Source organism: Cygnus olor, chromosome 4 (genome assembly GCF_009769625.2).
Source record: "Cygnus olor isolate bCygOlo1 chromosome 4, bCygOlo1.pri.v2, whole genome shotgun sequence".
NCBI classification, from domain to species: Eukaryota; Metazoa; Chordata; class Aves; order Anseriformes; family Anatidae; genus Cygnus; species Cygnus olor.
This window is the reverse complement of record NC_049172.1, coordinates 3,054,280-3,081,958: the sequence shown is the minus strand read 5'-3', so window position 1 is coordinate 3,081,958 and position 27,679 is coordinate 3,054,280. Positions and strand designations below refer to the sequence as shown.

The following is a 27,679-nucleotide window of genomic DNA, read 5'->3' as shown; positions in this document are numbered from 1 at the left end:
GTGCCTCGCGCTCGGCTGGAGCGTGCCGCTAATTTATTAATGAATGGGGGGGCCGCGGGGCGCGCGCGGGAGCCGGCTCCCTTTCAGCAGCTCCGGGCGGGGGGAGGACGGGGAGGCAGCCCGGGGGGAGGCTGCGGCCTCGGGGAGGCCGGGAGCTGGCTCCGACAGCCCGATGCCAGCGGTTTTCTTCGGGTTCGGCGTGGGTTTGGGGGTTGGTTTTTCGTTGTTGTTGTTGTTTCTTTGTTTGTTTGCTTTTTAGTAGATTTTGGGTTGGGTTGGGTTTTTGTTCAGGTTTGGTTTTGTTTTTTTTTCCCTTTTTTCTCATCGTCCTGAGGAAACAGGCGTCGCGCAGCCTCAGCCTCCGCTTGCCTACAGCTCAGTGCCTCGGGCACGACCTACACTCCAGAAGACTTTTAAAGAAGCACAATAATAATAACAGTATTACTACTAATAATAAAAAGAAGCAAGCTGCAAACGCCTCAGGAAGCCTCCTCCCTTCCTGCCCAGACGGACCATGGGGATTTGTGGCCTGCCCCACGGTGTAGCCGCTCGCTGGCCTCAGCGGGACACGGGCGAGGGTGGCACCGGCCTTGCGGTGACAGCCACCGGAGCCAAGGCGCCTGTGTGGTCCAGCGAGGGCCGGGTGGCTCGGGGGAGAACCATGGGGGTGCCCACCGCCTGCACTGTCCTCCGGGGGTCAAACTGTTCAACTTCAGCCCCTTCGGCAGCCTCCGTCCGTTAGGGGAACAAAAGGCCAAAGCAGGCGACGATCAAGAAGCGGGAGCACAATGATTTAAGCTTATCACACAGGCCAGAAATAAAGGATGCTGAGCTTGTGTGCGGGAGAGGAGGAGACCTTCAGAAAGGCTTTGTTTGCCCTAAGCAGATTGAACTCTCAGGCGACCCGATAGCCCTAAAAGTTTAGGGTCTGTGTTGCTGAGAGACCTCTGGACGCGGCCCGTCCGCGCTTCGACCCCACAAGTTGTGAGCGAGCGTTGATGGCTTGCCAGGCCCCGCTGCCACAGGTGAATGGGGGCGTGATGTCGGGGGCACAGATCCCCCAAAACTGGGGGGAATGAGGCGGGGTCAAAGCACGTCCCCTCTCCAAAGGGCGCCGGGGAGAGGGACCCAAAAAGCGGTGTGGGGAGGGACGGGGCAGGGGCTGCCCCGCGGGGTCCCACCTTTGGGGTCCCTTCGGGGACAAGACGGTCCCCCCTCGGGCAGCGCTGCCCCGGCATCCTGCCCCGGCCCCCCCGGGGCGGCCAAGCCCCTTGTCGGGACGGGGGACGATTGTTCCTGGCGGATTTGCATGGCAGGTGCAGGCCTGCGGAGCGATTTCGCAATCCGCAGCCCTGCCGCCCACCCCCAAAAGGGTTTGCCTCCCCCGCCTCCCCCCCTTGTGAAAAAAGGCTGCCGGTGCCTTCCTTTCCCATGAAGAAGAGAAGAAGCTTGAGGATCGCGTGAACACGCTTCAGTTTTCTTATTCTTTTCTATAGATGTGGGGAAAAGAACAGCCGATTGTGTGAAAAACCTAGTGCCTGCAAAAAGGGACATTGGCCATCCAGGCGAAGGTGCGCGAGGGAGAGCACTAATCGCTGAACCAGGAGACAAATACGATTACCAGCTCCGAGCCTTGAGTCAGAAAGTCTCATAGACTTTAAGATGTTAATCCCCAACATAATCCTTCCTTTGGCGTGTAGGAATAGTGCAGCCACAAGAGTTGTTTTGTTATTTATATTGGCGTTTAATAAAACTCAGCCAGTGGTGAATGGGCTGCCCACTCTCCAATGGTAATTAATTCCCTATTTCAGTGACCCAATTGTGCTGGGATAGAGCAGTGGGACAGTCCCACTGCCCCAACCCGCCTTTGTGCAGCTACACAGCTCTCGTGCTTCAACAGCTATGGAAACTCATTCTTTTGATGTCATTCAATGAGTTTTCCTTGGGCATCTTCTAAACTTCAAGGACCCTTTTCTTTCTCAAATGCATGAAAAGCAGGACTAGCTTGACCACCTCTGTAGAATTTAATGATTTGGTGAAAGGGCCTTTTTTGGGGGTTTGTGTAAGGAAAGAGAGAAAGAAAATTTGGCAGGCTGCTATCAAACAGGGGGCTATCCAAACTCGAGCGCACCGAACTCATTCAGCTCCTGATTTATACAGGTCTTAAAAGCCACACTCTCTCCCTCGCTGCAAAATACTTTGGCACTTCTCTCATCCGAGGTGTTCGTAGCAGGGGCTCACCAGCAAGCGCGTACGCCGGTGCACATGCCGCGCGTTTGCGCCGGGCTGGGGACGAGTACGGGCAGCCCTGAAAACCAAAATGTGTCAGGTTTAAGAAGGCGTTTTTGTCTGCTGAAGGGAAAGAAGGGAAAACTAAGAAGACCCCTGGAATCTGTTGTGTTACTGTCAAAAAGTGTGTGCGGGGCTTTATCTTCTGGCTCCGAGGCAGAGCAGTAGCAGTGAAGTGGCTGCAGAAGGAGTGTGTGAAATGAACACGTGAAGAACATGCAGCAGCCCTGCAAAGCCGCCCCAGCGCAGGCAGCCTCTTCTATGTCTTTATACGCCCTTCCAAAAAAAAAAAAAAAAAAAACCTTCGCAAGTCACAAACAATTCAGAATTCAACTAAGAAAACACAGAGTGAACCATATGGCCAGGGTGGCTCGAGTTGGCTGCATTTTCCCCCAGACAAAGAAGGGATTGAGAGTTGAAGGAAAGGAGAAAAAAAACAACTTTCCGGCTGATGAAGCTGTTGTCTGGAGGCAATGATCCCAAATCTCAAGGCTTTATTCCAGGCTCCGACTGAGACGTGATATGTCATATGATTAGCATCTTTCATATTTACAAGAGTGGTATAGGCTGCCAGTCTTTAGAGAAAGGCGAGAAAAAGAAGGGGCATATGCTGAAATGGATTTAGCATTTGAAAGAGAGAAAGGAGATCGGATAAATACACTTAAACGAGGATTTAGTTTTACTCCCGTTGAGTTCTAATGGATTGTTGATTGAGATTTTAGGGAGCTGGAACAGAGGCGTCAGCAGCAATTTGCAGGCACTATTCACCCTCTGCTCTTGCCTCTTTTGCTCCGCTCACGGAGCGACGGCAGCGGACGGCGGCGCCACCTGGCGGCTAACGGGCAGGGAAGCGAGGAGGGAGGCAGAGGAGGAGGCAAGGAGGCAAGGAAGGAGGCAAGGAGACTGGTTGCAGGGCACCCTCTTAGTCCTCGGGTGCTTTGTGCGGTGCCAGAAGGGCGAAAACCTGCGGAAGGTTGTTGCTGGGGGGCTCCGGGCAGGCACAAAGCTGGAGCTGCTGCGGTCACCTTGTGGGTTTGGTCCCTGTGGTATCCCAAGGCTGTTCGGCTGGTGCACTTTACGGTGTTTTGCTCAGGTCTGGTTTATTTCCAGAGACTGAATACGACAAGCTCATCACTACTTTGTTTCTGAGCTGAATAAGAAGAAAGGAGATTACTTCTAATGTTTTTAGTGCTATTAGGGTGCCAGTTCCATGGCAGGTGCGAGAGTGCCTCAGAGGCTTCTGGGGAAGAAGTTAAACAGTGTGGCAGCATCTAGAAATTTTACAAGGCCCATGCTCAGCCCACTTTTCCCCATAAATTAATCACTGAGAATCCTCATATCTTAGTATGAGTTCATACATTAACTACTGACACTCCTCTATATACCTTTGAGACACCCTATGGGTCAACTTTTGTTGTGATAAAAAAACTTTTTTTCTCATGTGAGACAGTTTCTCACATAACAGCACTTGCTTCCAAAACAAAATATTTCAGCTAGTTTTGAAACAGGGCCGAGTGACCTTATCCTACGCTTGTAACACATCTAGATACATCCAACCTGCTGTCATTTAGTTTTGTTGACTTCCAAAGATTTAATAAAACATGTAATGTAATTTTTTCAAGGAAAATTAAGTCCCTTTTATTTTAGCCACACTCCTAATTTGACTGATTTGTAAATAGACAAAATGACTATTGTTTTTACAATATGAGGTTACGTACATACCTGAAGAATAACAAAATGCTAATAATACAGTTAGGTACTTTATAAGCTTAAAAGGATTTCAGATATCAAGCAGTTACTTTATTCTTTAGTTTTAGTCATACAAACAAGGGATCAAAACAGAAGAATCAGGACAGAGATACAAATAAAATTTTCCCCCATTAAATATAAATATTAGATTTTCAGTAGTTCTGGTAAATTTTATAGACACACCATTCATATATTGTCTTCATAAAATATGTGCACATTTATTTTTCCTTTTTCTTACTCTTTTCTTCCTTCTCCTTTTCTTCCAAATAACACTTAAGAATGTTGTTCAGCTGCTGCTCACACTGGCTTACATGTTGCAATCCATTTTCCCATTCTGAAAGTAACAATAAACAGGATAATTAGATCTCACTTTACAGCACTCATCACGTAATCAGTCTGTGGTGATGAGAATATCTATTTCCAAAACCCTATCAAGCGGCTATAATATTTCTACTTGGAAAATTGTTGTTCTTCAGAGTTCAGCCATTAATGAGATGCTTCCTCTGATGCCAAGTAGGTAAAAGAATAATTACTATTTTGGGACCTGTTCTTGCAGTGACTCATTACCAGTCGTTTTAGGAACTGAGCACTCCTTTTGCAGTCTCCACTAAGGTCCTATCTCTCCAAAGGGCAGGGCCTTGCCCAGAGGTAAGGAAGCATGTGGGTTCCGGGGAGTTGGATTCAGCCAGAGTTTATTGAATGTACTTTAGACGTTTGGACCTATTCTCTCACTTTTCTAGTTCAAAGAAAATTGCCAAGGCAAAAATTATGATTAAATGTACTCATGCTTTGAGATACGAAGTGTCCCACTTCAAACAAAGGGGAAAACTATCATGTGTTTTGTTTTGTTTTCTTCCAAGCTATGCATACCCTGGGAATGAGAGAGAGACAGAACAAAGGGGCTGCTCAAGCATTTTAAACACCTTCTAGCAAAGGTGCAAGTAGGTGAGAGGCATCAAAAGAATTTTTTTGTTTTAGCTGTTTTTAGGTGTTGCTCAAGTGTGTAAATGCTCATTTGCAGTAAGCTTCAGGAAATATGCAGAAACAATGTAAGAAACTGATTTTCAAAAACTGTTTCTTTTTGTGGCCCAGTAAAACACACGTATTCACAAGACAATGGCCTGTAAACAAAGCAATCAGAAATTAGTAAGAGTTAACTGATCTCCAGTTGCATTGTTGTTTTTTTTTTTTTCCTAGTAACTCAGAAGTTTATCATCCAAAAACAAATGAGCCCCCCAGTTGCAGAAAGACACTGCACATTTGTCTTTCATTTGTTAATTCTGCCTACCCAGAAATACTGCTCTATGGACGAATTTGTTCGTAACGTATTCCTGCCTGGGTCTACTATGTAAAAGCAAATTGAGAAAGGACTGGAAATGCAGTAACGGGGTTCAGGTCTCCTTACCAGAGAGTGTTCTTTGTCCGTCTATCTGATGCCATCCAAAGAAGAAAATTAAAGTCCCTTTACTGGATAACAAATACACTAAGTATAAAAGCAGTTTGCAATAAAACTGCAAACGTACATCTTTCACACTTGAGATCTACTTGCAATATAAAATATATGTAGTAAATGTACTGTATTTTACATAGTATGTATACTATACATTTTGTAGTATGTATATTGTGTTGTATATATACTGCTGTAAACAGCATATTCTATCATTTAAAAAGATGAGCTACATGTTTTTGAAAATAAAGGAAAAACGTAATACCTTTGCAGTGATGAATTACTCTTCCCCAGAGTCTGTTCTTACTTAGGCAGGCCAGATTCCCAACAATCAACAAATGCCTCTTTGCTCTTGTTAGCGCAACATTCATTCTCTTTTCTGAGTCTATGAACCCCATTTGTCTTGTTCTTACACACGACAGAACAATGATCTCCTTCTCAGCTCCTTGGAATGCATCTACAGTGGACACCTGCACAGCTTTGATTTCAAAGGCCTCAGAGTGTACGCTGTTAAGCAAATTCTGAATCTGTAGACAAAGGAATATGGATGTTAATGAGTTATGCTGTTCAGCAAATTGCTTGTCCTGATCAAAAAATCGCAGCAAGTCTGAGTCTACACAAGATGCAAACTAAGAAACAAACTCCAAAGCATGATGACAGTGGAACCTCAGCTAGCTACAGTACGCAGTGAGCCTGTGTTTGATAAAACACTGGTCCACTCGGTGGGGCAACCATACTTTCACTTAGTCATCACAATAGCCCGTGTCATGCCTTAGATGACTGAGTGAGATACAACTCCAGCCTTGCTACGTAGATGTCTCCACTATCTGTCCTTGTCACATGTACCAACTGTAACAGCTCCCAGATCATATATGAAATTAAGTACTATTTAATTTGTGTACATATGCAAACAAAAAAAGGGAAAGCATTTTTTTTAAATAAAAATTTTGAATTAAAAGATTTTGGGTAAGGAAGAAAAGATTGTGACCAGAAGAATGAAATAGTATTGTGTTTTTTTAAAACAAGAATGATAGAATAAACTGATTTAAGAAAACTATTTTACTGATGATATATTATACAAACCTTACACATCTGTGATTTATAAAGAGTAATCACACCGATTACAGATCCTTCTATTCCACTTGCAGTCAGAGACTGGATAAGCTTGACTGTAAAATGAGCTTCTGCCATGTTGTAAAAGCTGTTGTCTCTTTCAGGCTGAAAATAGGGAAGATTTCAAATTTAGCCCTCATTAACAGCAGTTAAAATGTATTTCACTGCCCAGTGACAATGGAAACAGAACAGAGGAAAACGTACAATGAAATGTTTAAAAACTTACTTGCTCCATTCCATTAGCACTATAAAAACATAGTGTTGGAAGCCAATCCAATAAAGGACTTCTTTCTTTCTCAGAAACGCCATCTATCAGATTTCCTTCATAGAACAGCTCATTGGCTATGGCACTAATAGCAGGGTGGCATCGGTACTGTGTCCGAAGTGGTATTGTTTTATGTCCCTAAAGGATTAGGATGTAGAAAGCGGGAATAGCAAAAAATAATAATAAAAAAAAAATCACTAAATGTTTTGGAATGCCAACGTTCACTTTTACCAAGTTAGAACAAATACTGTTGTCTCTGATTCCTCTACCTGGATTGAAAACCTTACATAAAGGTCAGAAGACAGAATCTGTCATTGTTCCTCATTTCTTTCTTGTTTCACATTTTTTTTTTGTCTCCAAATGTCTGAGCACTGTGCAAACAACATTTACAGAGAAATGCACCAAAGTGGAAACCGCTTAATTCAAAAACAGGCTGAAACACTGACCCTCTGACATCTAAATCAGAACTTTTAGTGACTTCAGTAGACCTAGAACGTAACCCTCCATTTTTAAGGATGTGGTCAGCAGTACATACCATTAAGCAAAGCCGATCAAAGAGAGTCTGCTCCAATCCTTTTTCGTGAACGCTCTCAGACCCTTGAATAGTTGGTGGTAATTGCTTAGGGTCTCCAACAAGGACTAGCTTTTCACACTGAAACCTAAATAAGATAATAAAAATAAAAAAGTTCTAAAAAGGATATTGAAATATTAGTAAGCAAAGTGCACACTGTCTTTTAACATCACAGATTGCTTTCCGTCAGGCTCCCTTCTCCATCAACCCTTCTTTCCAAAGTTAAAATAAAATAGTAACTCAAGAAAGGCATCCAAGAGCAGGCCTCAATTTGTAATTACTCATTCTCTAAGGCAAGACCTTGGAGTTTGTGTCCTAAAAAGACACCCAAGTTTGGAAACTATTTGAGGTTGTGTCACTGCTAACTACAAGTTACATCTCTGCTGAAACACAGACGGATGGCTGTACCTTGCGATAGGAAGTAGAGAAGCAGGTTCGGTCATCTGACTGCACTCATCCAGCATCACTACAGGAAACTTGAGATTATTCAAGCAAGGGAACGGGCAGGCAGCACAGGTTGCTCCAACCACTTTCACCTTTGTTATTAGCGAGAGAAAAATGGAGAGAGAAAAAGTTATGATCATTTAATAGTCAATAGTCTAACAGTTAATAAAGTAATAGTCTCTTTGCAGCACATAACTATAACTTTAGCAATAGAATGCACCTCCAGTAGTTCTTAGCAGTTCTACAGCATGCCGTGTCATACTCAGTCTCAACAAATTATATTCTAACTTCTGGTAAAAGACACTGTGTATGCACAGGGGAGGATCCAAGGTTAACATTTCTCATGCTTGGTGTTTTTCTATGTTCGAACCATTCATAGATTCTTGGCTTTTAAGGCCAGAACTGGTCTGGCACAGAAAGAGTTTAGATTACACAGTCCTCCAAAACCGTTTGAGCCCCAGTGGCAAAAATGGCAGCAACAACTGCTAGGAGAAGCACAACAAAGTGCACATTGCTCAGATATACTTTACAGAATTTGTAAAGCAAATTCTGAGCTCAGAACTGCTCTACAACAACATGGAATTTTTTGAGTCTAGAACTGAGGAGGAAAGGAAAATAACTAGGACCAGAAGATTATACTTTTCCACAGGAAATGGTAATTCTAATCTAAAATCCAATGCTTTGATGCAAAGTTACTCAACAAAATATATTCGAAATGTTTGGTCTTCTTGGCAGCTGACTCTCAGCTCTAGGATAGATTTAGTTTAGTCCTTATCTTTTACCTTTATGATTATATAAATTTTAGTTTCAAGGTGATAGTAGCAATGTTCAGTAATTTTTCTCTCCCCTCCTTATAAACTAGATTGGTAATATTAAAATGGACTGCAATAAAGTTCATAAAGAGTTTCTATCTCACAATTTATCATTATGTGGGAACTTCAAGTACAAGAAGTAAGACACTAAGCTATACCTGTGGAATCAAAGCTGTACTAGACTGAACATTCATTTTGATTTTCAACACATTAGGAGCTTGGCAGTCTCAGGTATGAGAGTGGCTTCCCAGTTTCTGTTTGCTGGGCCTTGTGGATAAGGCATACCGAATGCTCACTTTCCCATCCCATCACCATGCTGTACCTGTTGTAATATAGTTTTATTGGTCCCCAGTTTATGTTGCTCAATACTCTTCCTTACGTATATTTTTTCAATGGGAGTTAAATCTTCTTTCAGGAGAGCAAGAAGTTCTTTTAATTGTTCATTTTCGTTTCCTGAGCCAGCGTGTAAACTTCAAAAAGATATTATAACATGCAATACAATGACCAAAAATAACAGAGCTTTCAGTGTTCAGTAAACACCCAGTATTGAAAAATAATCGTACAATGTGCTAACATATCCCCAAACCAGCTGAAATACACATTTGAAATACAAATACAATATAACACCTGTTTCAAAATGGACCTTTATCCCACCAGCTCAGACCCACCACCCCAAGCAAATATGTACATGTAGTAAATGGCTTCTCCAAGCTATGCAGCTGATTTCAGAGTGGATTCTTTGTGTAAACTGCCAAATCTCTCACTGCCATTATTTGGTTCTTCTCTGCTAATTTCCATTTAAAAGCATTAGCTCCATTCAGCAACAAATCAAGTGCCTAAATCAAAGTAAAATTTCTCCACTGTGTCGGGGTGGTGCGGGGGAGGGGGGAGGACGGGACGCGTGGAGAATGAGATAGTCATATTGCAATCACATTTTGAACGACTTCAAAATAGTCATTTTACAGCATGCATACTATCACGAACCTTACAATTGCCTCAGATCCCATAAAGATTAAGATTTTTACCTATAAGGAAGAATTGCTTTTGTGATCTTCCTAATACTTCCCACTCTGATAAAATCTTCAAATCCAAGATCAAGTAGACTTCAAAGAAAAAGAGATAATACACATTAGAAAAATGTAAAAACTTTGAAAATTTTAAAAGTGGTTCTAAAGAGGCTAACAGACGCATCAGAACACCAAAGGACACAAATGTCTACATTTTACCAGATGAAGTAACTTGGACCACAATTCAAGTAAATCAAAGTAAAAAGAATTACCTCATCATGCTTTGTCTTAAAAATGCTCAATACTTTTATGATTCTCCTCTCATACACAATATTCTGTTTGTACTTTCCATTCCTACTTTTATCCTTCCAAACCATGAGGTTTAAATTCTGTATTAACCTCTAACAGTTTCTTTTTCTTCTCTTGGTATTTGATGAAGCTTCCCAAGCCTGATCCTCTCCCCCTCTCTCTCTGCTACTGCCATTTCCCAGCACTTCCTGAGCATTCCTGCTTTCTGACATGGGTGGATTCTAGTAGTAAATTTGATGAGAGTACGAGATTAGTCCTATATAAAACAGTCCAGCCAGTCTGACAGTAGAATAGGCATGCTGTGCAAAGGAGCAAGGGTAAAATTAAAGCCCCTGGGCAGCAATTTATAGGGGAAGAATGCAATCTCTCTTAAGTGTTGTACTGGGAAGAGCAACACAATTATCATTACCGCTGAAGCACACTATTGTCTTTTGAACATCAGTCTGTAAAATCCGAGTTTGCTGTAACCTACCCCAGCAGTATCCTGTCAACGGCAACGTTCGTGGAAGAAGCAATGAGAAGTTTCCATGGAGCTGGTCTTGGACCCTCCTCAGCTTCACTGCTTTCAAAGAGTTGTACTAGGAATAAGATCACAACAGACAGCAAATAGCTCTTTCCAGCTCCAAAAACACCTGGCATTTTAGAAAAAAAGGCAAAGTTACAAGAGAAAATTGTCTGCGAAGTACAGTTCTGATCAACCATTATAACATAAAATTATCTTGTGAAATATTGTGTCATAATTCCTCTAAAAACATTGCATGTGCTTGCTTCAGCAGCTGTAAGTATCCAGGGGCAGCCATGAGGCTTACCCTTTACTGCACGCATTGTTTACAGAACCTACAGAAGAGGGTAAGCTATTTTTCCTAAATTTTCTGGTTAACTAGATGCAGTACTTGTTAAGAAGTCTCATGCAACCCTCACACTGTTGAAAGAGCTACAGAATAAGGAATTTGAGATGATGATGATTTTTGGAATGACTACTAATTCTCACTAGATTAATATACCTGGCAGCCTAACAAAATCTCATGCAATTTCAGTCTAATAGTATCTGTATGAAGACTGTTATTATTGTCAATGTATTTACTTTGCCAGGATCTTAAAACTTACATTTATGGTAACTGCATCTCAATACTGATTTAGAAATAAATAAATCTTTGAACTAAGATGTTACTAGTGTTTTTATGCATGTTGAATACAGGTAAAGCCAGGATAGAAAGAAGGATAAAACAAAGAAAAATGCACAATGAAGATTTGGTATGATAATTTAGCAAAGCTAATATATTAAGAAATATTTTTAATATGAAAATGATAAGCAGAAGATACTAAATAAATCAAAAATTGTAAATAATTTTGTTTGCTATATACCACGTATGATTGTGATAGGGAAGATCTGATGTTCTTCCACTGGTTTGATATTTTCACGTGAGGTCATCATCTGAGCTATCTGAACCAGTGATGTGGCTTGATCTGGATTCAACGAGAAAGTTTCGATCATCTTCTCAGCCAGTCCCATCGCCACTTCAGTGCTGACAGGTCCATGCATCATTGTGCGTTCCAGGCTCATGGCAGGTGGAGTAAATTTTCTTTTGTTGACTCTCTTAGCAGGTTTCTCAGAATCAAGATTCCTAAGAGAAATATAACAGTCAAAACAGTATATATGTATGAATTGGATTGCATGGTTCTGACATTTCCACACACCTGATGTCAAAATGCTGAGACTTTACAGTTAACAGTTGACATAAATATAATTTGCTGTCCCCTGCTCTGTAAAATATGCCTGGGGTGTATATTCCTGCTCCTTATTACTTCCCTGGTTGAGAACTGGATTATATAAAACAGGCTTTTGGCTTTTATCTTATTTAATATGAGGTTATGCTTTCAATCTGACTCACTCCGAGGCTGTGAGACTCGCAGAAACAAGAGTGGTAGAATCACAGTCAGAGGCAGCAGGGGTTCATTTAATTACTTGTTCGATACTGTGAACCATAAGCAGTCTTGGGAATATGCCCATACTGCTCTGATTCTCCAATATTTTTTTTTTTAAGGCTTTGTGTCAAGTAATTCTAAAAATTGGGAAGAAAAAACAGTTACAGTGAACCCCAGTGAAGTACCTCCATTAATGTAGTACAGTCACTTTTGTTTTATCAGTCTAATGGTCATAGTGATGCCCAATATTAATCTCTAGGTTCTGAAATGTGGGCTGCTGTAAGTTGAAAGAAAAAACTTAAAATCCATGAGTTACAGTTAAGCAATGAATATATTTTCAATTCTCGTCCTTTGCATTGTTTTTCTAATTTTAATTTTCCTCGTCTACTTTTTAAAAGGGCAAACGCAATGCTATTCTTGCTGTTTTTCTGTACTTATTTACGTATTGCATGTTCACATTATCACTGAAATAGTAACTTACATTTTTAGTAGATATGGTATTAGTGGTAAAGTAGATGGATTGAAGTATTCCTCCATATTTCTTAAAGATGTAAGCTCACCACTAGCATTACAAACTAGCAACGCATGAACAGATACTGAAAAGGGCACAGAAAAATAAAATTAGGAAAAAATTAAATAAGCCAAAATTTCAAATCAGATAGAGAAATGAATTACAAATTGATGAAAGAATAATGAGGCCCCCTCTAACTGAAACCAAGCTAACCCAGTTACCAAGTCTGACTGAATATTATAGAGAGACTTATTAGCATTTCTTTTTAAGGTGTGCTAATTTGAAGCATTTGTGATTCCAACATTAGAAACTTTCTGGGATGGAAGTTTAGGTAAAAATCCTTACTCTTGTAAAACACCTGAAATATTCAGAAGGCTTTGAGATTTAGGAGGTGAGCTTTGTAAGTAAGCCTTCTGTACCACAATGGTTAAATAGTTCTCTTAGAAAAGACAAGACAGGAACATTACACCAACTAAAGTTCCATCTAGCCTATTTCCAAATTGTCCAAAAATGAAAGCTAAGGGAGAGTATAAGAACAGAACAAGTATTTAATGATATTTTTGCTGAGTTCTCTAACAGTATCATACTGTTCTGGGGCTCAGGGACTGGCTAAGTAAAAAGGGCTTTCTAATACATTTAGTAACACGCATACCTCTATTTTATTTTTGTTGATAATTGGTAACAACTATGCATTACTTAAAGCATTATTTTCATTGAACTTAGAGTTTTAGTTTTACAGAATTATGAAATAATCTGTATTTATGACCACGAAGAATAAATATGGAACCCTGTGATTTAATAGCATTAAGACTGAAAAACTATATGTTAACTCGTCTAGACCCTCACAGCTTGTGAGATCCAGTCCTGCAATTCACACTCAGGGAACAAACAAAACTAAACCTCCAATTGCATTTCAAGCCTGTGATTTTGATAGCAAGTATGCCCACAAAGAACTCGTATGCCATTGTATTTATTTTTCTCAATGTAATTCAGAACAAGAGTTTAATGTAGGTTCACTGAATTATGCTTTGCAGGAACTCTCCATCTAATGAGTACATCGAAACAATAAAAAGATTAATCTGTTAACTTAAAGCACTCAATTAACCTGATTAAGTAGCAAGAATAAAGCCTCTCGTGATCAAGCACACAATTTTCACATTGCATGAAAAGAAAACAAGCAGAGCTAACTAGATCTTTCTCTCTCTTTCCATCAATTTAGTTTGACTCAACAGCAAAAATAAGTAACTTTTGCATCGCGTTTGGCAACATATTTGTTGCAATTCTGTGACATCTACAGACCTACACTGTTTCTCTCTCTCCACTTAAAAGGCCCACTAACCTTACTGTTCACAAATACTGTTTACAGTATTCAAATTACATATTCAAAGATATTTAAAGAAAAACAATACTGTGAATTAAATCACTTTTTAGATCTAAGAAACTCACATCTCATCCTTCATAGCTGGCTATTTTTCTCACAATAGCTGCTTCCCACAATTCTAAATTACTTAGTGTACAACTTACTATTTGATTGCCAGTTTGAGGGGTAGTAGCCTTTCAGTGGTAGTAATTCTACTTCGTTGTTAGAGGATGGTCCAAAGAAGGCGCTACATGCAATGAAGGTATCGAGGGGATCAAAGTTCAGAGTCTTCGAAACAACCCAAATATCATCTGTCAAAATAATACAGAGTTCTCATAAGCTTTTCCAACTGCTATCTTTTAAAGAAAATGAAGCCAGACAAAATAGCCAAACATTTACTATGTTGTAAATTAAACCATTGCTTGCGTGACATTAGGAAGTATTAGAAAGTCTTAGAAAGCCTTAAATATGTGCTGGTTTGGTTCTAAAAGAATGAAAAAAAAAAATTCTAGTACTTCCTGTCTGAAACTAATGGTAACAGTATAGAGCTCTCCCGAATGTGCTTTGCATCATTTGACTTCTGACAAATCTTAAGTGTTACCCATGTTGAGAGTGTTTGGAGCAAATCACTTAAGTATGCTACCAATCTAGTTAACCACTTTTTTCTCTCCCCGTTCAAAACCAACACATATTGCAACCTACAAATGTTCTGTTTTGTCAGGCACAGCTGCTGAGACTAAAGCTAACTGCACTATTCCTGTACTACATATGTTTGCCTGTAACAAAAATGACCAACAAGTTATTCATACACAGGTTAAAGTTTTGCTTATGCACAGCTTCAGAATTCAGTTACAAAAACCTGATCTGTCAGAACATTTGAAGTCTACGTAAAACATTCTCAAACACGTTTGTTCCTCCCTAATTTCCTTTACATAATCTTCTAGAGCAAAATTAACAAACTAGGAAGATAAAAGTATCAATTCAACAATTACTGAAGCAAAGAACTATTGATGCTGTCAGGATCACATCACTGCATGTTCTCCAACTCTGACATTTTGAAAAGTTAAATGAGATAGGCAACAACTATTGAAACACTGATTCTTACATGAAATTTTCCTTAAAAATTATCTATTTGAAGAACATTGGGCTTTCCTGAAACTTCACCTTTTCATAGAATTCAGGCACTCTAAACGTAAGGACATGGAATTTGCTTTTTTTTTTTTTTTTTTTTTTTAAGTTATTTGAACATTTGCAAAAAAAGATGAAATAAGATACTTCATTGCCCTTCTAGAATCATACTTGCATTTTCAGAGTTCTCATGCATTCAAAAAAGGGATTGAGGTTTTAATTATAATTCAGAACTTTAAAAGGCACAACATGAATCTAAACATAGACTATTCTTCCGATGCTTAAGGCTTGCTTACCTTTGCTATAGACAGAATAATGTTCCTTTCTGCTTAGTTTGAGGTACAATTTATTTTTAGAATCACCATCAAATTTCGCATGTACATTCATAAATTTCTTAAATTTACTACACCGTTGTGTTTGAATTCCATAAGCTTTCCTGTTGAATTGTAATTTTAAGAAAAAGCGTGTCATTAATTTCAGGCTCCCAAACGAAAAAATAAGAAAGCCCCACAGACAGGACCAAATTATACCCCACAGACATTGGCGGTTCATCTTGTTATATTAGCAAGATTTAAATATATGCATCTCAACTGAAAAGTACTTCTCTGATATTCAGCACAGTTAAATTATTTCCCTGACAGTTAAGCAGCACAGAAGAGCCTTAGAAATAAACTCTAACATTACAATTAGAATATGTATGTTATACATCTATTTTGAAAAGCATCACTAGGAGAATAAATCAAAGTCTATTGCAAATTCTCTTATGAAAGATTAAATGAAGGGTAATTCAAATGCAACCCATAAGGGTTTTCATTAAGAAATTAAGATAAAACTGCTGGTAAGCAATTTTGATTCTTGCTGAAAAGAGTACTGACCTGAGATGCCACTACTGCAAGTATTAATCCTTCACTTATTTGGCTTTTACACTTGTACACAGAACTGCAACCTCTTTAAACACAGTTACTGAATGTACCTGTTAAATGTTCTTGAAACCCAGAGTTACTAGAATTTTTATAAATCCTGCAATTCACATGAAAGGTTTATATCATTTCAGAATACCTCACCAAAAGCTGGCATCCCTCAAAGAGAGAAATCTTTTGACTTCGGAGGTATGTCCCAATACTTTTTATATCATGAAGCACTACACTAGGCCTGGATTTTATCTGTGCAGGATTTACTTCTTCTATCCACTTGAAAAATGAACACCGCTCAGCCCTTGGGGCATCACAGGCATAGAACAAACGACCCTAGGAAGGGGGAAAGAAAAAAAAAAGAAAGAAAAAAAAGACCATTAGCACTTTAAAATGAACAAGCAGAAAGAAAAAGTAAAGCACGTGATCAGTACCAGCTGCTATACAAATAAGCAGATAAAAATCTGAGATTTCAGCATATTTAGCTGAAAAAATAAGGGTGTTCTGTGAAATTTGCAGTTTCTGAAGCCAGCCTGTATAATCATGGGTTACAGAAATCCAACATAACCTAAAAAAATATATAAATTCAAGATTTTCACATATACAAAACTCTTTCTGAATGGAAAGAACTATTACATCAGCAGTGCTGGACATGAGCAGATACTACAACTGGTCTTAAAAGTGACCTCTAACACATCACTTTAAGCTGTAATTGTAAATCATGCAGAATTGCCCAGTAACTGTTCACAGTATATGGTCTATATGACAAACAGACAAACACCCGGAACTGTAAACAAACAAGGAATAAACAGCACCTTGTTTTGACCTTCTTTTTTCACCGTAACAAGCTTAGCAGGACGCATATGACTGCAGAGTAGAACACCGCTTTCTTTGCTCTCACTTTGCCCATCTTTCAATGAAGTGTAAAATGATACATCCACTTTTGAAAGAGCATTGTGTAATCTTTGTGACAACTCAAAAAGCATTATGTTTAAATGCTCTTGACATAGAAAGGAGAATAAAAGAGCAATTAGTACAGCCCTAAAATGGTTACACACGTACACAGCATTCAAATACATTTCACTTGAAACTTTCATTTTTAAACAAAAATCAAAATACTTAATTTGAGTTCTAAAAGAAACCACGTGGCCTGCAAACTTCACATTTTGCACATAAAACTAACTTGTTCTGACTGCCTTACTTTCGTACAAATCATATTTAATCATGTAATTCCAAATGATACAAACACTAAATAAATGTACATTAAAAAAAAAAAAAAAGAAGTAGCAGCAGCTGAGGTAGGACCATAGACTGGTAAACAGGAGCAAGGTTACATAGTTGAAGAGTATTGATCTTTTGTTTTGTCTTTACAATTTCTGCTATAGGCTGAATATATTTGAGTATTTTATATAGATATAGATATATATGCAAATCCAAATGCTAACAGTCGTTCCAATAGATGATGCTGACGATCTCTCTCCCTCTCACCCTGTTTTGTAAAGCTTCAGAAATACATTGCTTAAAAATGACAGCTTTTTATACTGCATGGTGTTAGACATACCTGTCAAAGCAGCTTTAAAAATCTGTTTGTAGTGAACATGAGACTGAAATACAATTGGTATGGCAATCCTTCTTTTAGGAAGATTAGCATATTTTACCTTGTCCATATTAGGAAAAGACAACTCAGAAACTGTTATTTCCTAAAAAAAACAAAACAAAACAAAAAAAGAACTGTTAAAAGTTTTCAAAAGTTTTCAAAACCCTGAGTGAGACAAATTTGGATAAATGGCTACCGTACAGATGCACCAAAAGTAGTTTTTCTTCTCTTTTTCCTTTTTTTTTTTTCCAAGTGTATATTAGATTCTCAATAATGATTACAACCAATAGAAAAATTTCAGGACCTCATTCTGCAACCAGAAGTTTCAAAATGAAGCCTGCTGAAGAAGAACCAGTTTTCTAAAAGCAAAATATAATATTCCTTTTCGCAAATATTTATGGATTTTGTTAACTGTAAGTACAGAAACATGTATTCAATAAGACTGCCAACCAGCAGTAAAATTCAGTACACGCGGAGCTGCAGCATGGTGAGCTTGAGCTATCATTTAGGATGTACACTGAAGTTAAAATTTGCCCCTGAAAAAACAGCCTGCATTTTTAAAAACACTGGTTTTTGTTTCTTTGTTTGGTTTGTTTTGTTATTGTTTTTTTCCCCCAATTTACTCCATTTTTTTAAGATAGTCTACCGTTCACAAACGGGTGCAGTAATTGCTGATTTTTAGGCCCTTATTCAAGGCCATAATTTGCTTTTTCGTAATTAAAACTGACGATGTGTAAAATATTTCAAAATTAGAGACTATGCTTTGAAGCAAGATGTGGGCATTCATGAAAACGTTGCTCTTTCGCAATTAAGAAAAACACTTCTTAAAAACACATTCTTGCAAATCAGTCCAATGGATTTTATTTCGTCTTCCTGCCATCAACATTTGGACTAGAAGTCTAAATCTGGTGCCAATGTACACCAAGGAATTACCTTTGCAAAGGATTAGTCACATCACCTAAAAAAAAATCATTAGCAGCTGCTGTCCTGCAGCAGAGACTCTTGTGTTACTACACATATAGAACCATTTCATCCAATCATACTGATAATATCTTGCAGGAAGTCAGAAAAAGGAATTGCTTTGTCCAGAAAAATGTGTTTCTGTCAGTTAAACTGTATCTGCTTGAACAGTTACACACCTGGACATCTCCTGTTACAGTGTGGCAGCTCAGGTGACTTAACACCTTTTGTGTAGGTTCACCTAAAGGAGCCTGACTTAAGCGCAGAGAAAGTAACTTCCTCTCTGAAATCAAATCTTGGCTGCTGCTCTTTGCGCTGCATTTACCAAGCATACTCTTTGCTGTCTGCAGAGGCGCAGAGCCGGGAGCGTTTTCATTCACAGCGCTGCTCTGGCTCTCTCCTGTGTCACCCAGCAGCATTCCGAGGATGCTCTCAGGACAGATGCCATCCGTCACTTCCACATCATCGCTGTTTTGAGTTATCAAGTCACACTGAGTACTGCTTTGATATTTCAACCACTTGCTTTGTCTACAGAGCGAAGTCACATTAGGGAACACTGGCTGTACAGATTCCCTTTGTCTGTCTTCCATATACTCTCCAAACACGGAGGCTTCATAATTCCTGTCCTCAGGGCCAGAAGCACTGATAGGAAACGCTGCTGACTTGCTGCTAAAACTGACGACTGAAGAGCCAGAAGATTGCTGACTCTTCTCACTGTCGGTTAGAAAAAATTCTACGTTGGGAATCTTCTCGGTGCCAGGAACAGTGACAAGTGGAGTTCGTGTTTTAACTGTGGGTTTGAGTCTTGTAGGGCTGCATTCCTCTGGATAGCTGTGTTTCTCCCATGCTGTAGAGCAAATACGTCTTATAAGCAACTCGTAGCACTTCCAGATGGCACATTAACTTCAGATGCACAAAAAACTATGATAAAGAAAGAATTCCAAGTTCTTCGTTTTACATCCTGACTTCTAATTGACAAGCTCTTTTTACTGTGCCTGTAGAGTGCCATACTAAATTTCCATATAAAATGAGTGATTTCAAATGTGATCCTTTAATATTTAAATCCATATATCCCAAACACATTTCTGTAGGCACTCTACTTAATAAAAGTAAATGGTTGGTAGAAATTATTTAAACATTAATTTGCTTTGGAGGTTATTAAACTGGTAGTGTTGGTAGGTCAGTGACAGCTGCCATCTGGAAAGCAATCAGCTTAACATCTCTTCCTTTTTCCAAAAAGATCACCCACAAAACTGTGCAAAATTAGTATTAACCAATGGGGATCAATAGATTCCTACTACCACAAGCATCCTGCCGGCTAAATTCATTATCAATAAGAAGTGACAGTCAATGGCAGGTGTCAACGTCATCACTGGAAGTGGGTCAGAGGGCAGCTGAATATGGATTTCAACTAAAGCAGGTAAATGAATGAAAACATTACTATGAATTAGAAGCTTAGCTTACAGCCTTTTTCACCCCTCCAGACTGGAAGATTTTTTTTTTTTTTGAATAAAATTACATCATTGTACTTAAGTTTCTATCAGGAAAAAATAAGCGGGGGTGCAGGGTGGGAAGTATGGAATCCCAGGCTAATTCAGCTAATCTGGAAAAAAAAATAAAATAATAAAATAAAATAAAAATAATAAAATAATTTTTTAAAATAGATAAATAAATAAAGTTACCAAAACATATCTCAGAGTATTTTCAGTGCCCAGGTTTTTTATAGTGCAACTCAGTGTGCTTCAAAAATCATCAAACATTTCCTAGTAAAAACAATGTAAACTGCAATTAGAATTTCTTACTGAAAACATTTTCTGAAAGTTCAGAATCACTTGGAAGGTTCCTGTGAATCAGGAGGGTCTGGATGTCTCGAACAGTTTCCTTACTTCCTGAAGCTGGAGAAACTGAGGAAGTCAGTTGTACTGATGAAATCATCTACAGAATGAAGAATTAACATGTCAAGTGAATGACTGGGTAAAACACAAAACACAACAAACAAACAAACACCCCGATGATAGCTCTTTTGTCACTTTTCTCTCTCCTGTCATTCTAGACAAATAAAATGTCTCTCAGAGTTGAGATAAAAAAAGTAACAAATAAGACATGAAGTTGCTGCTATGAACAGACAGAAACCCCAAAAGATCTCCAATAGACAGTCAGCTCACACCTTGTCAGCTTCCCATGATGACCACTGCGTTTGTCCCAGATTAGAACATGAAGGTGAGCCTGACATTATCCACAGTGGAACTTCAGAGTGTGCATTCAGTGCCAGTGCTAGGAAAAATATGCAAAGGACAGAAGTCATGCAGAATAATTGTTCTGAGGCCAATCACTGCCATTCTACTTTTACTTTCACTTACGGGACAGATCTACTATCGATTCTTTAATAAAGTTAGACTTCTTTTGAAAATTCTCCTCTCCAATGAAGTTGGTATCATCCTTGTGAAGCCTTCCTGAACCTGGAGACTGTACCAAGAAAGTATAAGTAAAAACTTGTTAGTATTTTAACTTTTAACCTCTTTATACACAGTATCTTTGTGCAAAGATCTTATTTCTAATTATAAATTTCAGTATCTCTAGCCCATTCTGGAAGGTAAAAAAAAAAAGTATCAATATATATACAGCAATAGAAAAATAATATTTTATTTAATGTTTCATCTCATGTTTCTTTACATCCATGAGGAATAATAATAATTCTTGTAGTCCAAGAAGGAAAGTTTTAACCCTTGTTTTGGAACCATGTAGAAATTATAGACAAGATTTGCAATCCAATCAATTATACTGCTATCATCTGGAAACAATCATTACAAAAGCTCCTTGCCACTTTTCACTTCAAGGCATCTGTTCTGTTGTTTTTTGTTGTTGCTGTTTTTTGTTTTTTGTTTTTTAAGTGAAATTGATCACAGAATCAAAAAACAATTTACATCTTGCAAATGCATATTCCTGTGACAAAGATGAGTAAAAAAAATTATGTCTAACTGCAAAAGTTTTAACCACAAGGTATTACACTTGATTCTTAGTCATTTTGATATGATTGTGTTATTCTAAAAATGAATTCTCTTTTGCCCTTCGTTTTCAGGATATTTTCTTGCAATAAGTTCAATAAGAATAACTTTGAAAAAAACGTTTTACCTGGCTGAAGTCAGAAAGAACATAATTGCTTGAAACCGGAGGTGACAAAAATCTCTCAGCTTCAAACTGCATATTATCTGGGTACTGCTGCCATCCTAGCTGCAAGCAGGGATTCCTCAACATTATCTCACTAGCTGCTGATCCCTTTATTTGGTGCCCTTGAAACTCAACAGGCTACACAATACATTGGAATTATTAACTGAATAAGTACTGTTCAGGAACTACCTACAACTGAAAAAAAGTACTTTTCATAAATATAACAAAAATCATCTCTGAAACTAGGGAAAGAGGAAAAAAACACCCCATGCTTTTGAAGGTATGTTTCTCTTGCTGACCCACAACTCAGCACCAAGAAAGTTTTTGTGCAAACCTCTGTCAACAGAAAATTGTGATATTCTGACATAATGTGTTTAGCCTTACATTCATATTGTAAAATTTAAGTTTAAACTATCAATAGAAGACTTCTCACAGAAAAATGTACTAAAATGTGATCTGAGAAGCAAGTTACGAAACTGGTTAAATATTTATTAGGACTTATTGTAATGTATTGAAAGTAGTCAGCTACTGGCTTGAATGTTAAGAAATGCTATTAATTGCACTTCAGTTCCACAGAAATTGTACCTTTGGTTGGCAGTCAGATGTCCTAGGGTCTCTTTGGCCCAGTGCTATTGGTGGAATATACAACTCAGTTTGCTGTAATAAACTGTCCACACAGTTGGGCTGCTATAAAAGTATCAAAAGCTAATTAGTCTAACAGCTTAATAACCTCTTAAGGTGAAAAGTTAAGCCAATACATCTCAAGATTTTTCCAAAGACCTGTTCTATTTATCCAACAAAAAGCATTTTAAACTACAGCTTTTTATTGGAAGCCCAGAACAGTCCATGATAGAATAATAAACTATACTTGCTACTCAAATGGAAAATGAGAAGCAGAATTTAATGTAAAATCTTTCTTTCCTTTTGGAAGTGATTGAAAGAAAAAAACTGTTAATAGAATAGCACACAAATTGGTGTGAAGCATCAAGCACAAACAGATTGCTGCTGTATTTCAAGCTAAATGCTAAAAATTCTACATTCAAAAAGATGATGAAAGAAAAAAAAAGATGGTAAAAGAAGACTAGGTAGGGAAGTATTAGATTTATTAATGATGTGATACTAAACATAACTAGATATTACAATTTGCATTATGTTTCTTGTCAGACTTTTAGCCTCCTGAACTAACAGTAAGGTCTGCAAGGTGACTTTTTTTTTTTTTAATCTATCAGCTTCTTAGTTGATACCACTAAGCAATTTCCAGCTCAACCTCTATAGTTTGATAAACCAGGAATTGTATTCAAGAAGCCTCATAGAAAATCAGTTTATTTTGTAGCAACTGATATATATAATTTAAAAAAAAAATTACCAAAATGCCAGAAGAATCAATGCATGAACATGAAGATGCCTCTATACTTTCTGAGTAAGGCATTTCTGTAAACTCTTTTATAGCTACGAGAGATAGAAAAGCATAATAAGATACAGAAGTCATTTGACACGAAAACATCTGAATAATTACTGACTTTGCAACCCTTACCCATACAAATAATTACACAGTGAAGATCAACTAAACTAAAGAAAACAGGGAAGCAGATTTGGAGGACACATTGTTGCCTTAAGTGCTAAACATTGCACGAAGTAACCTCCATAACACATCACTACAAAAGTATGACTTCTGAATATGAACTGCCCGGCAGGAGAGATAAGAGTACAGAAGTCAAACAGGTAGAGTCAGACATAAAACAGAAGCTAACCTAACCTTCATCTGTCACAAGTGGTTCAAATATCTCTTTAGAAGTCTCTGCTTCATATAACATGCTATCATTTTCCTCCATCTTTTGTAAGCTTTCTAATGCTGTGCTATGTTGAGACAAAGCTCTTAGAAGAGCGATATTGTTTACCAAGTCAGGAAGATCTGATGAATTTTCAGCTATTGCCGTGCATTTCAGGCAATCCATTCCTATTCTTTCACCTTTGCAGGCTTCGTGAAGGGCATTTATGCTCTCCACATTTTCAAACTCAGTTTCACCTATTTCTGCTTCCTCTGGAGCCGAATGGCCTTTTCCTAAAGGATAGATAGCACTTCTGGAAACAAGAGTATCTTCCTTGCATGAAATGCCAAATACATTTTGATGATCTTCTGCAATATATTGAAATGGGCCACAGCAAGGATCAGACTGTTGTGACAAAGCCAGCAAAGGACTACCTGGTTTAGTGTCATCACTCTTAGTACCCCAGAAATGTTCTAGATCATTATCTGGGGATTTTGTACGTCCAAGCTGCATAACATCTTCTTCAGTCCTTTTCTCCACTGCAGAAATTATTCTGCTGGTAGTAATACATGAAACGCTTTCAGTGTTCTCAAACATACCAGATTCAGGGTGACACTCAATAACATTTGTGTCATCAGGCAAAAGATCAGAGTGTTTGTTTTTTATCCCTGGCATGCCATTAGCAGTATTCACTGTGCAGCCACCAAGATCATCCTTATTGTTCATGTCTTCGACACTTAGTTGGTTTTCGTTCATCTCTATTAAGTAGTTTCTCTCATCCAAAAATTCCGCTGTGATTTGGGTTTGGTTTGCAGAGTCTTCCACAATTCTCTCTCTCTCTCTAACATTGTTGTCACAAAACTGCAACGGTATTCCTGCAGCACAGGTATTTCCATCATTCTCTCTGCCAAATGTTGAATATTTGATTTCTTCCTTTTCACAGCAAGAATGAAGCCTCAATGCAGTATTTTGTGCTACATCTCCCCCTAAGCTGTCTGGACTTTTTGAAAGCACATCTTCCTCAAGGAGCTCTTTCATATTTCTTTCACACTGGTCTCCATCATCTGTGTCATTAAAATCAAAAGCCTCCAATAGATTAAAGTTAACCTGCATTATCTGCTCATCTTGTCCACAGTCTTTTTCACATGTACTTAATTCCTCCTTCACAATTCCAATTTCAGTCAATGTTATGTCCCCAGAGACCCCCAAGTCCCTATGCTCTCTTTCTGAACTTTGCTGTGGCTGAAGGTGACTTTTTGACTTGACGGATGAATTCTCCTGAAGACCATTAGTCACCAAATGCTCTCTGTGTGGGGAGAGATGTGTTTCAAAGATGGTAGGACTTGCAGAACAAGAAGGGACAAACTGGCTTTCATGTAGTCTATTTATGGTGGATTCAGATAGGAAGGAGCTATTTGTATTGCAGGAATCCCGTAAGTGTTGACTTAAATTATTTGCCTTTTCGCCACGTCTTTGTCCTGTGACTTCTTTATCACAAGCAATTAGAAGCATTTCAGCATTCCATTCCTTTTTAGCATTTACAGTTTCCTTTGTAAAATATAAATTCTGAATATTTTGAGCAAGTCTTTTGTCAGAGTTGCCTGAAAAGGCAGGTAGGGTTGTGCTCTTTGGGTTACACAAACTATTCGTGTTTTCTGGTGCCTGAAATCTAGAAAGACATTTGGTGACTTCAGGTGTTGCTTCCTCTCTGCATGCTTGTGTTGTTTTAGATTTCAGAAGAGCTATTATCTGTGCCGTGCTCCTGATATTCTGTGATACTGCCCCATGACCAGTTGTCTGACCACTAGATTTGGTGTGGCCAGTAATTAGAGGAGATTCTGGCTTCACAAGGGACTGATCAGAGCTTCTCTTCTCTATTTCATTACACGTATCAAGAAACTGAGGCGAAACCAGTGAGAAAGACCCATGGTCTCTATTGTTTTTTGTAAGTGCATCTTCATGAAAGTCTGTAGATAGATTTGTTTCTGCATTCTTCTCACCAATAGTAGAAAATAATGGAGAGGTAATACAAAACTTGGCTGGAAAAATACCCTGACACTGCTTAGATATAGATGATGTTGCTGGGTTTTCTCCATCTTCCATTGTTGGTGTTTTCTTTTCAACTTGGCGTGGCCCTTGGAAACCCTAATAGAGGAATTTAAAATTAATTCTACTCAGAAATCAGCTTCACATTTTGTAAGCAAAAAAGTTGAAAATAGAGCACACTCCATAAAACATACTCTGATCAGATAGCACATGATGATTCCACAGGTGTATGGAAAAAATACACCTTTGGAAAATACACCTTTGAAAATACACCTTTGGAAAAAATACCTATGACCACTAACATGTCCTGACTTACAGTTCCAAAAAAAGCAAGAAAACATTATTGATATATTTACTATTCAATTAAAAGATGTGATCTTTGTGTTTTAAAATGCACATTAATATCAAACAACTTTTTGAAGAGACATACCGTAAACTTCCTCTTCAAGCCAACAGACAAATGTCTTGAGGGTAGAATACCAGGCTTTACACCATTTCTATTCACTTCTATTATTTCTGCCTTCCTTGGCTGATCTTCACAAGGTTTTTCATTCACTTTTACTGCTTCAACTGTGATCAAATATCGTTCACTTTCTAAATTATCTCCAGCATTCACCTGGAAAAGAGAAAGAAGCAGTATGTACATAATAGTGCCATATGAGAAATTATACGTCTTCTAAATATTGTGAATACTGACAGGTAAAAAATTCAGAAATGTTATATTTTACACTCAGCACATCACAATGCCATATAAATAGTTAAGATTAAATAATACTGGAAGAGACTAGCATCTAGTTTCCAATTATGCTCATTTAATATATTACTGTAATACACTGCTTCTACCCAAAAGAAATATCATTCTGTAAATCCCCCACTTTGGCTCTGGAAGAGCACTAGTAAGCCTTATCAACAAATGGAAGCTGTGTTAGCTTTCCATTGCTTACATTGTAGCAGACTTTGATGATATTTACAACAGAAAACTGCCATATTGCTAGGGAAAAAGTACTACCATAATAACCAGACAAAAAGGAGTTTGAAATGCTTCCTGAAACGCAAACCACAATCCTAAGCACAGAAAGATATAAGAAAAAAATCAAACAAAATATACCTGGGATTTTATAAACATACTGTCCAAACATTGCCCTTTATCATCAAGCAAGATTGCCTGCAAGGAGGAAAAAAAAAAAAAAAAAGGAATTTTAAATAATCAGTTTTATTTCACAGATCAACCAGATTGCCACTGATCATCCAGCAGCAGCAGAAGCTATGACAGAGCATTAAAGCTGAGTTCTTCACCTTATTTCCTCCAGTTCTAATCTTCAGAGTTCCATCTTGCCATGTTTTTGATTTTTTCATTTTTTGGTGAGTGTATAATACCTGGTTTAAAAGTGGGAAATGTTGAAACAACAAGTAAGAAAACGTTTAAATAACACAGCAGCTATAACGTCATTTAGTTTATTTTTACTTAGTCGTATTGGGTTTAAAAAAAGACTTACAGTAAATTCTTGAGAAGACATTGCTTTGGCAAAACAGTCATCCGACAGCTTATTGTGCAAACATTCACATCTTCGTACCGTCTGAGAGATGGGGAAATGTACAGAAGAAACCAGTGTTGTGTGGAAAACGTATATACAGAAAAACAGATGTCAGATCACTTTTTTTTCCTCTCAAAAGAAGCAGATACAAGACAACGTAAAGGCAGTGGGATATATATAGCTGATGAGGACATTTCAAAGACACACCTTAACAATAATGTAATGCAAAGCCTATAGGCAAATATGGTGTTTTTATAGATATTAATGTACTTTCTACATTTTAGGGGAAGTAATTTGTTTAACTGAACGGCTGGTGGCTATGAAAACCTGCAGTGACCACGCTGCGACTCAAAATCGACCAATTTATCCTACACCTATTTGCTTGCAGCAAAAAATACCATTATTTTTCTGTTAAAAAAAAAATCAGAAGCCGTTAAGCCGTTTACACGCTTCCATTGGCAGCACGGTAATTTAACAAACAGCCTTTGGTGGCGAAGGCAGGACCAAAGCCTTATAAAAAGCTCTGGCGACACTGACGACCCCCCCGCCGCCACCTCAGGGGCAGCGGAGCCCAACGGCCGTCGCGGCGCGAGCTGCGCTCCCCCCGCCCCCCCCGCACACCTGAGGCGGCCGCTGTCACCGCCGCGCTCCGAACTTCCCGCCACAGCGCGCGTGACGTCACCGCGCCCCGCCGGCCGCCGAGGAAAGCCCCCGTCTCGCTAGGCCACGCCCCTTCTTCTATAGCCACGCCACTCTCTCTTA

General features: G+C 38.6%; 1 protein-coding gene and 1 long non-coding RNA gene across 9 annotated transcripts; one reads left to right on the top strand and one right to left on the bottom strand.

Annotated features, from left to right (window-relative positions):
* Positions 1 to 1,418: 1,418 nt before the first annotated feature.
* Positions 1,419 to 5,747, top strand: LOC121069624. The gene is made up of 2 exons (XR_005819533.1): positions 1,419 to 1,571; positions 2,161 to 5,747. It is a non-coding gene; the product is annotated as an uncharacterized LOC121069624 (long non-coding RNA).
* On the bottom strand, positions 3,606 to 27,627 carry ZGRF1 (zinc finger GRF-type containing 1). 8 transcript variants are annotated; one of them, XM_040555964.1, is made up of 29 exons: positions 27,539 to 27,627; positions 26,879 to 26,959; positions 26,679 to 26,759; positions 26,491 to 26,547; positions 25,813 to 25,998; positions 23,324 to 25,481; positions 22,934 to 23,016; positions 22,153 to 22,254; positions 21,532 to 21,705; positions 20,760 to 20,865; positions 20,567 to 20,673; positions 20,202 to 20,334; positions 18,579 to 19,246; positions 17,404 to 17,542; positions 16,658 to 16,842; positions 15,991 to 16,178; positions 15,228 to 15,367; positions 13,968 to 14,114; positions 12,414 to 12,528; positions 11,372 to 11,631; positions 10,479 to 10,638; positions 9,716 to 9,793; positions 9,013 to 9,160; positions 7,843 to 7,970; positions 7,399 to 7,522; positions 6,825 to 7,001; positions 6,569 to 6,703; positions 5,751 to 6,012; positions 3,606 to 4,372 (listed from the first exon to the last, which is right to left on the bottom strand). In XM_040555964.1, exons 2-29 carry the CDS (start codon positions 26,897 to 26,899, stop codon positions 4,257 to 4,259), a joined length of 6,378 nt encoding a protein of 2,125 aa, XP_040411898.1. In that variant the 5' UTR covers positions 26,900 to 26,959; positions 27,539 to 27,627; the 3' UTR covers positions 3,606 to 4,256. The 8 variants fall into 8 exon arrangements, with proteins under 8 accessions (XP_040411898.1, XP_040411904.1, XP_040411899.1 ...); XM_040555970.1 differs by having other exon boundaries at positions 23,771 to 25,481; XM_040555965.1 differs by lacking the exon at positions 27,539 to 27,627 and adding an exon at positions 27,125 to 27,470.
* Between the last annotated feature and the right edge of the window lie 52 nt (positions 27,628 to 27,679).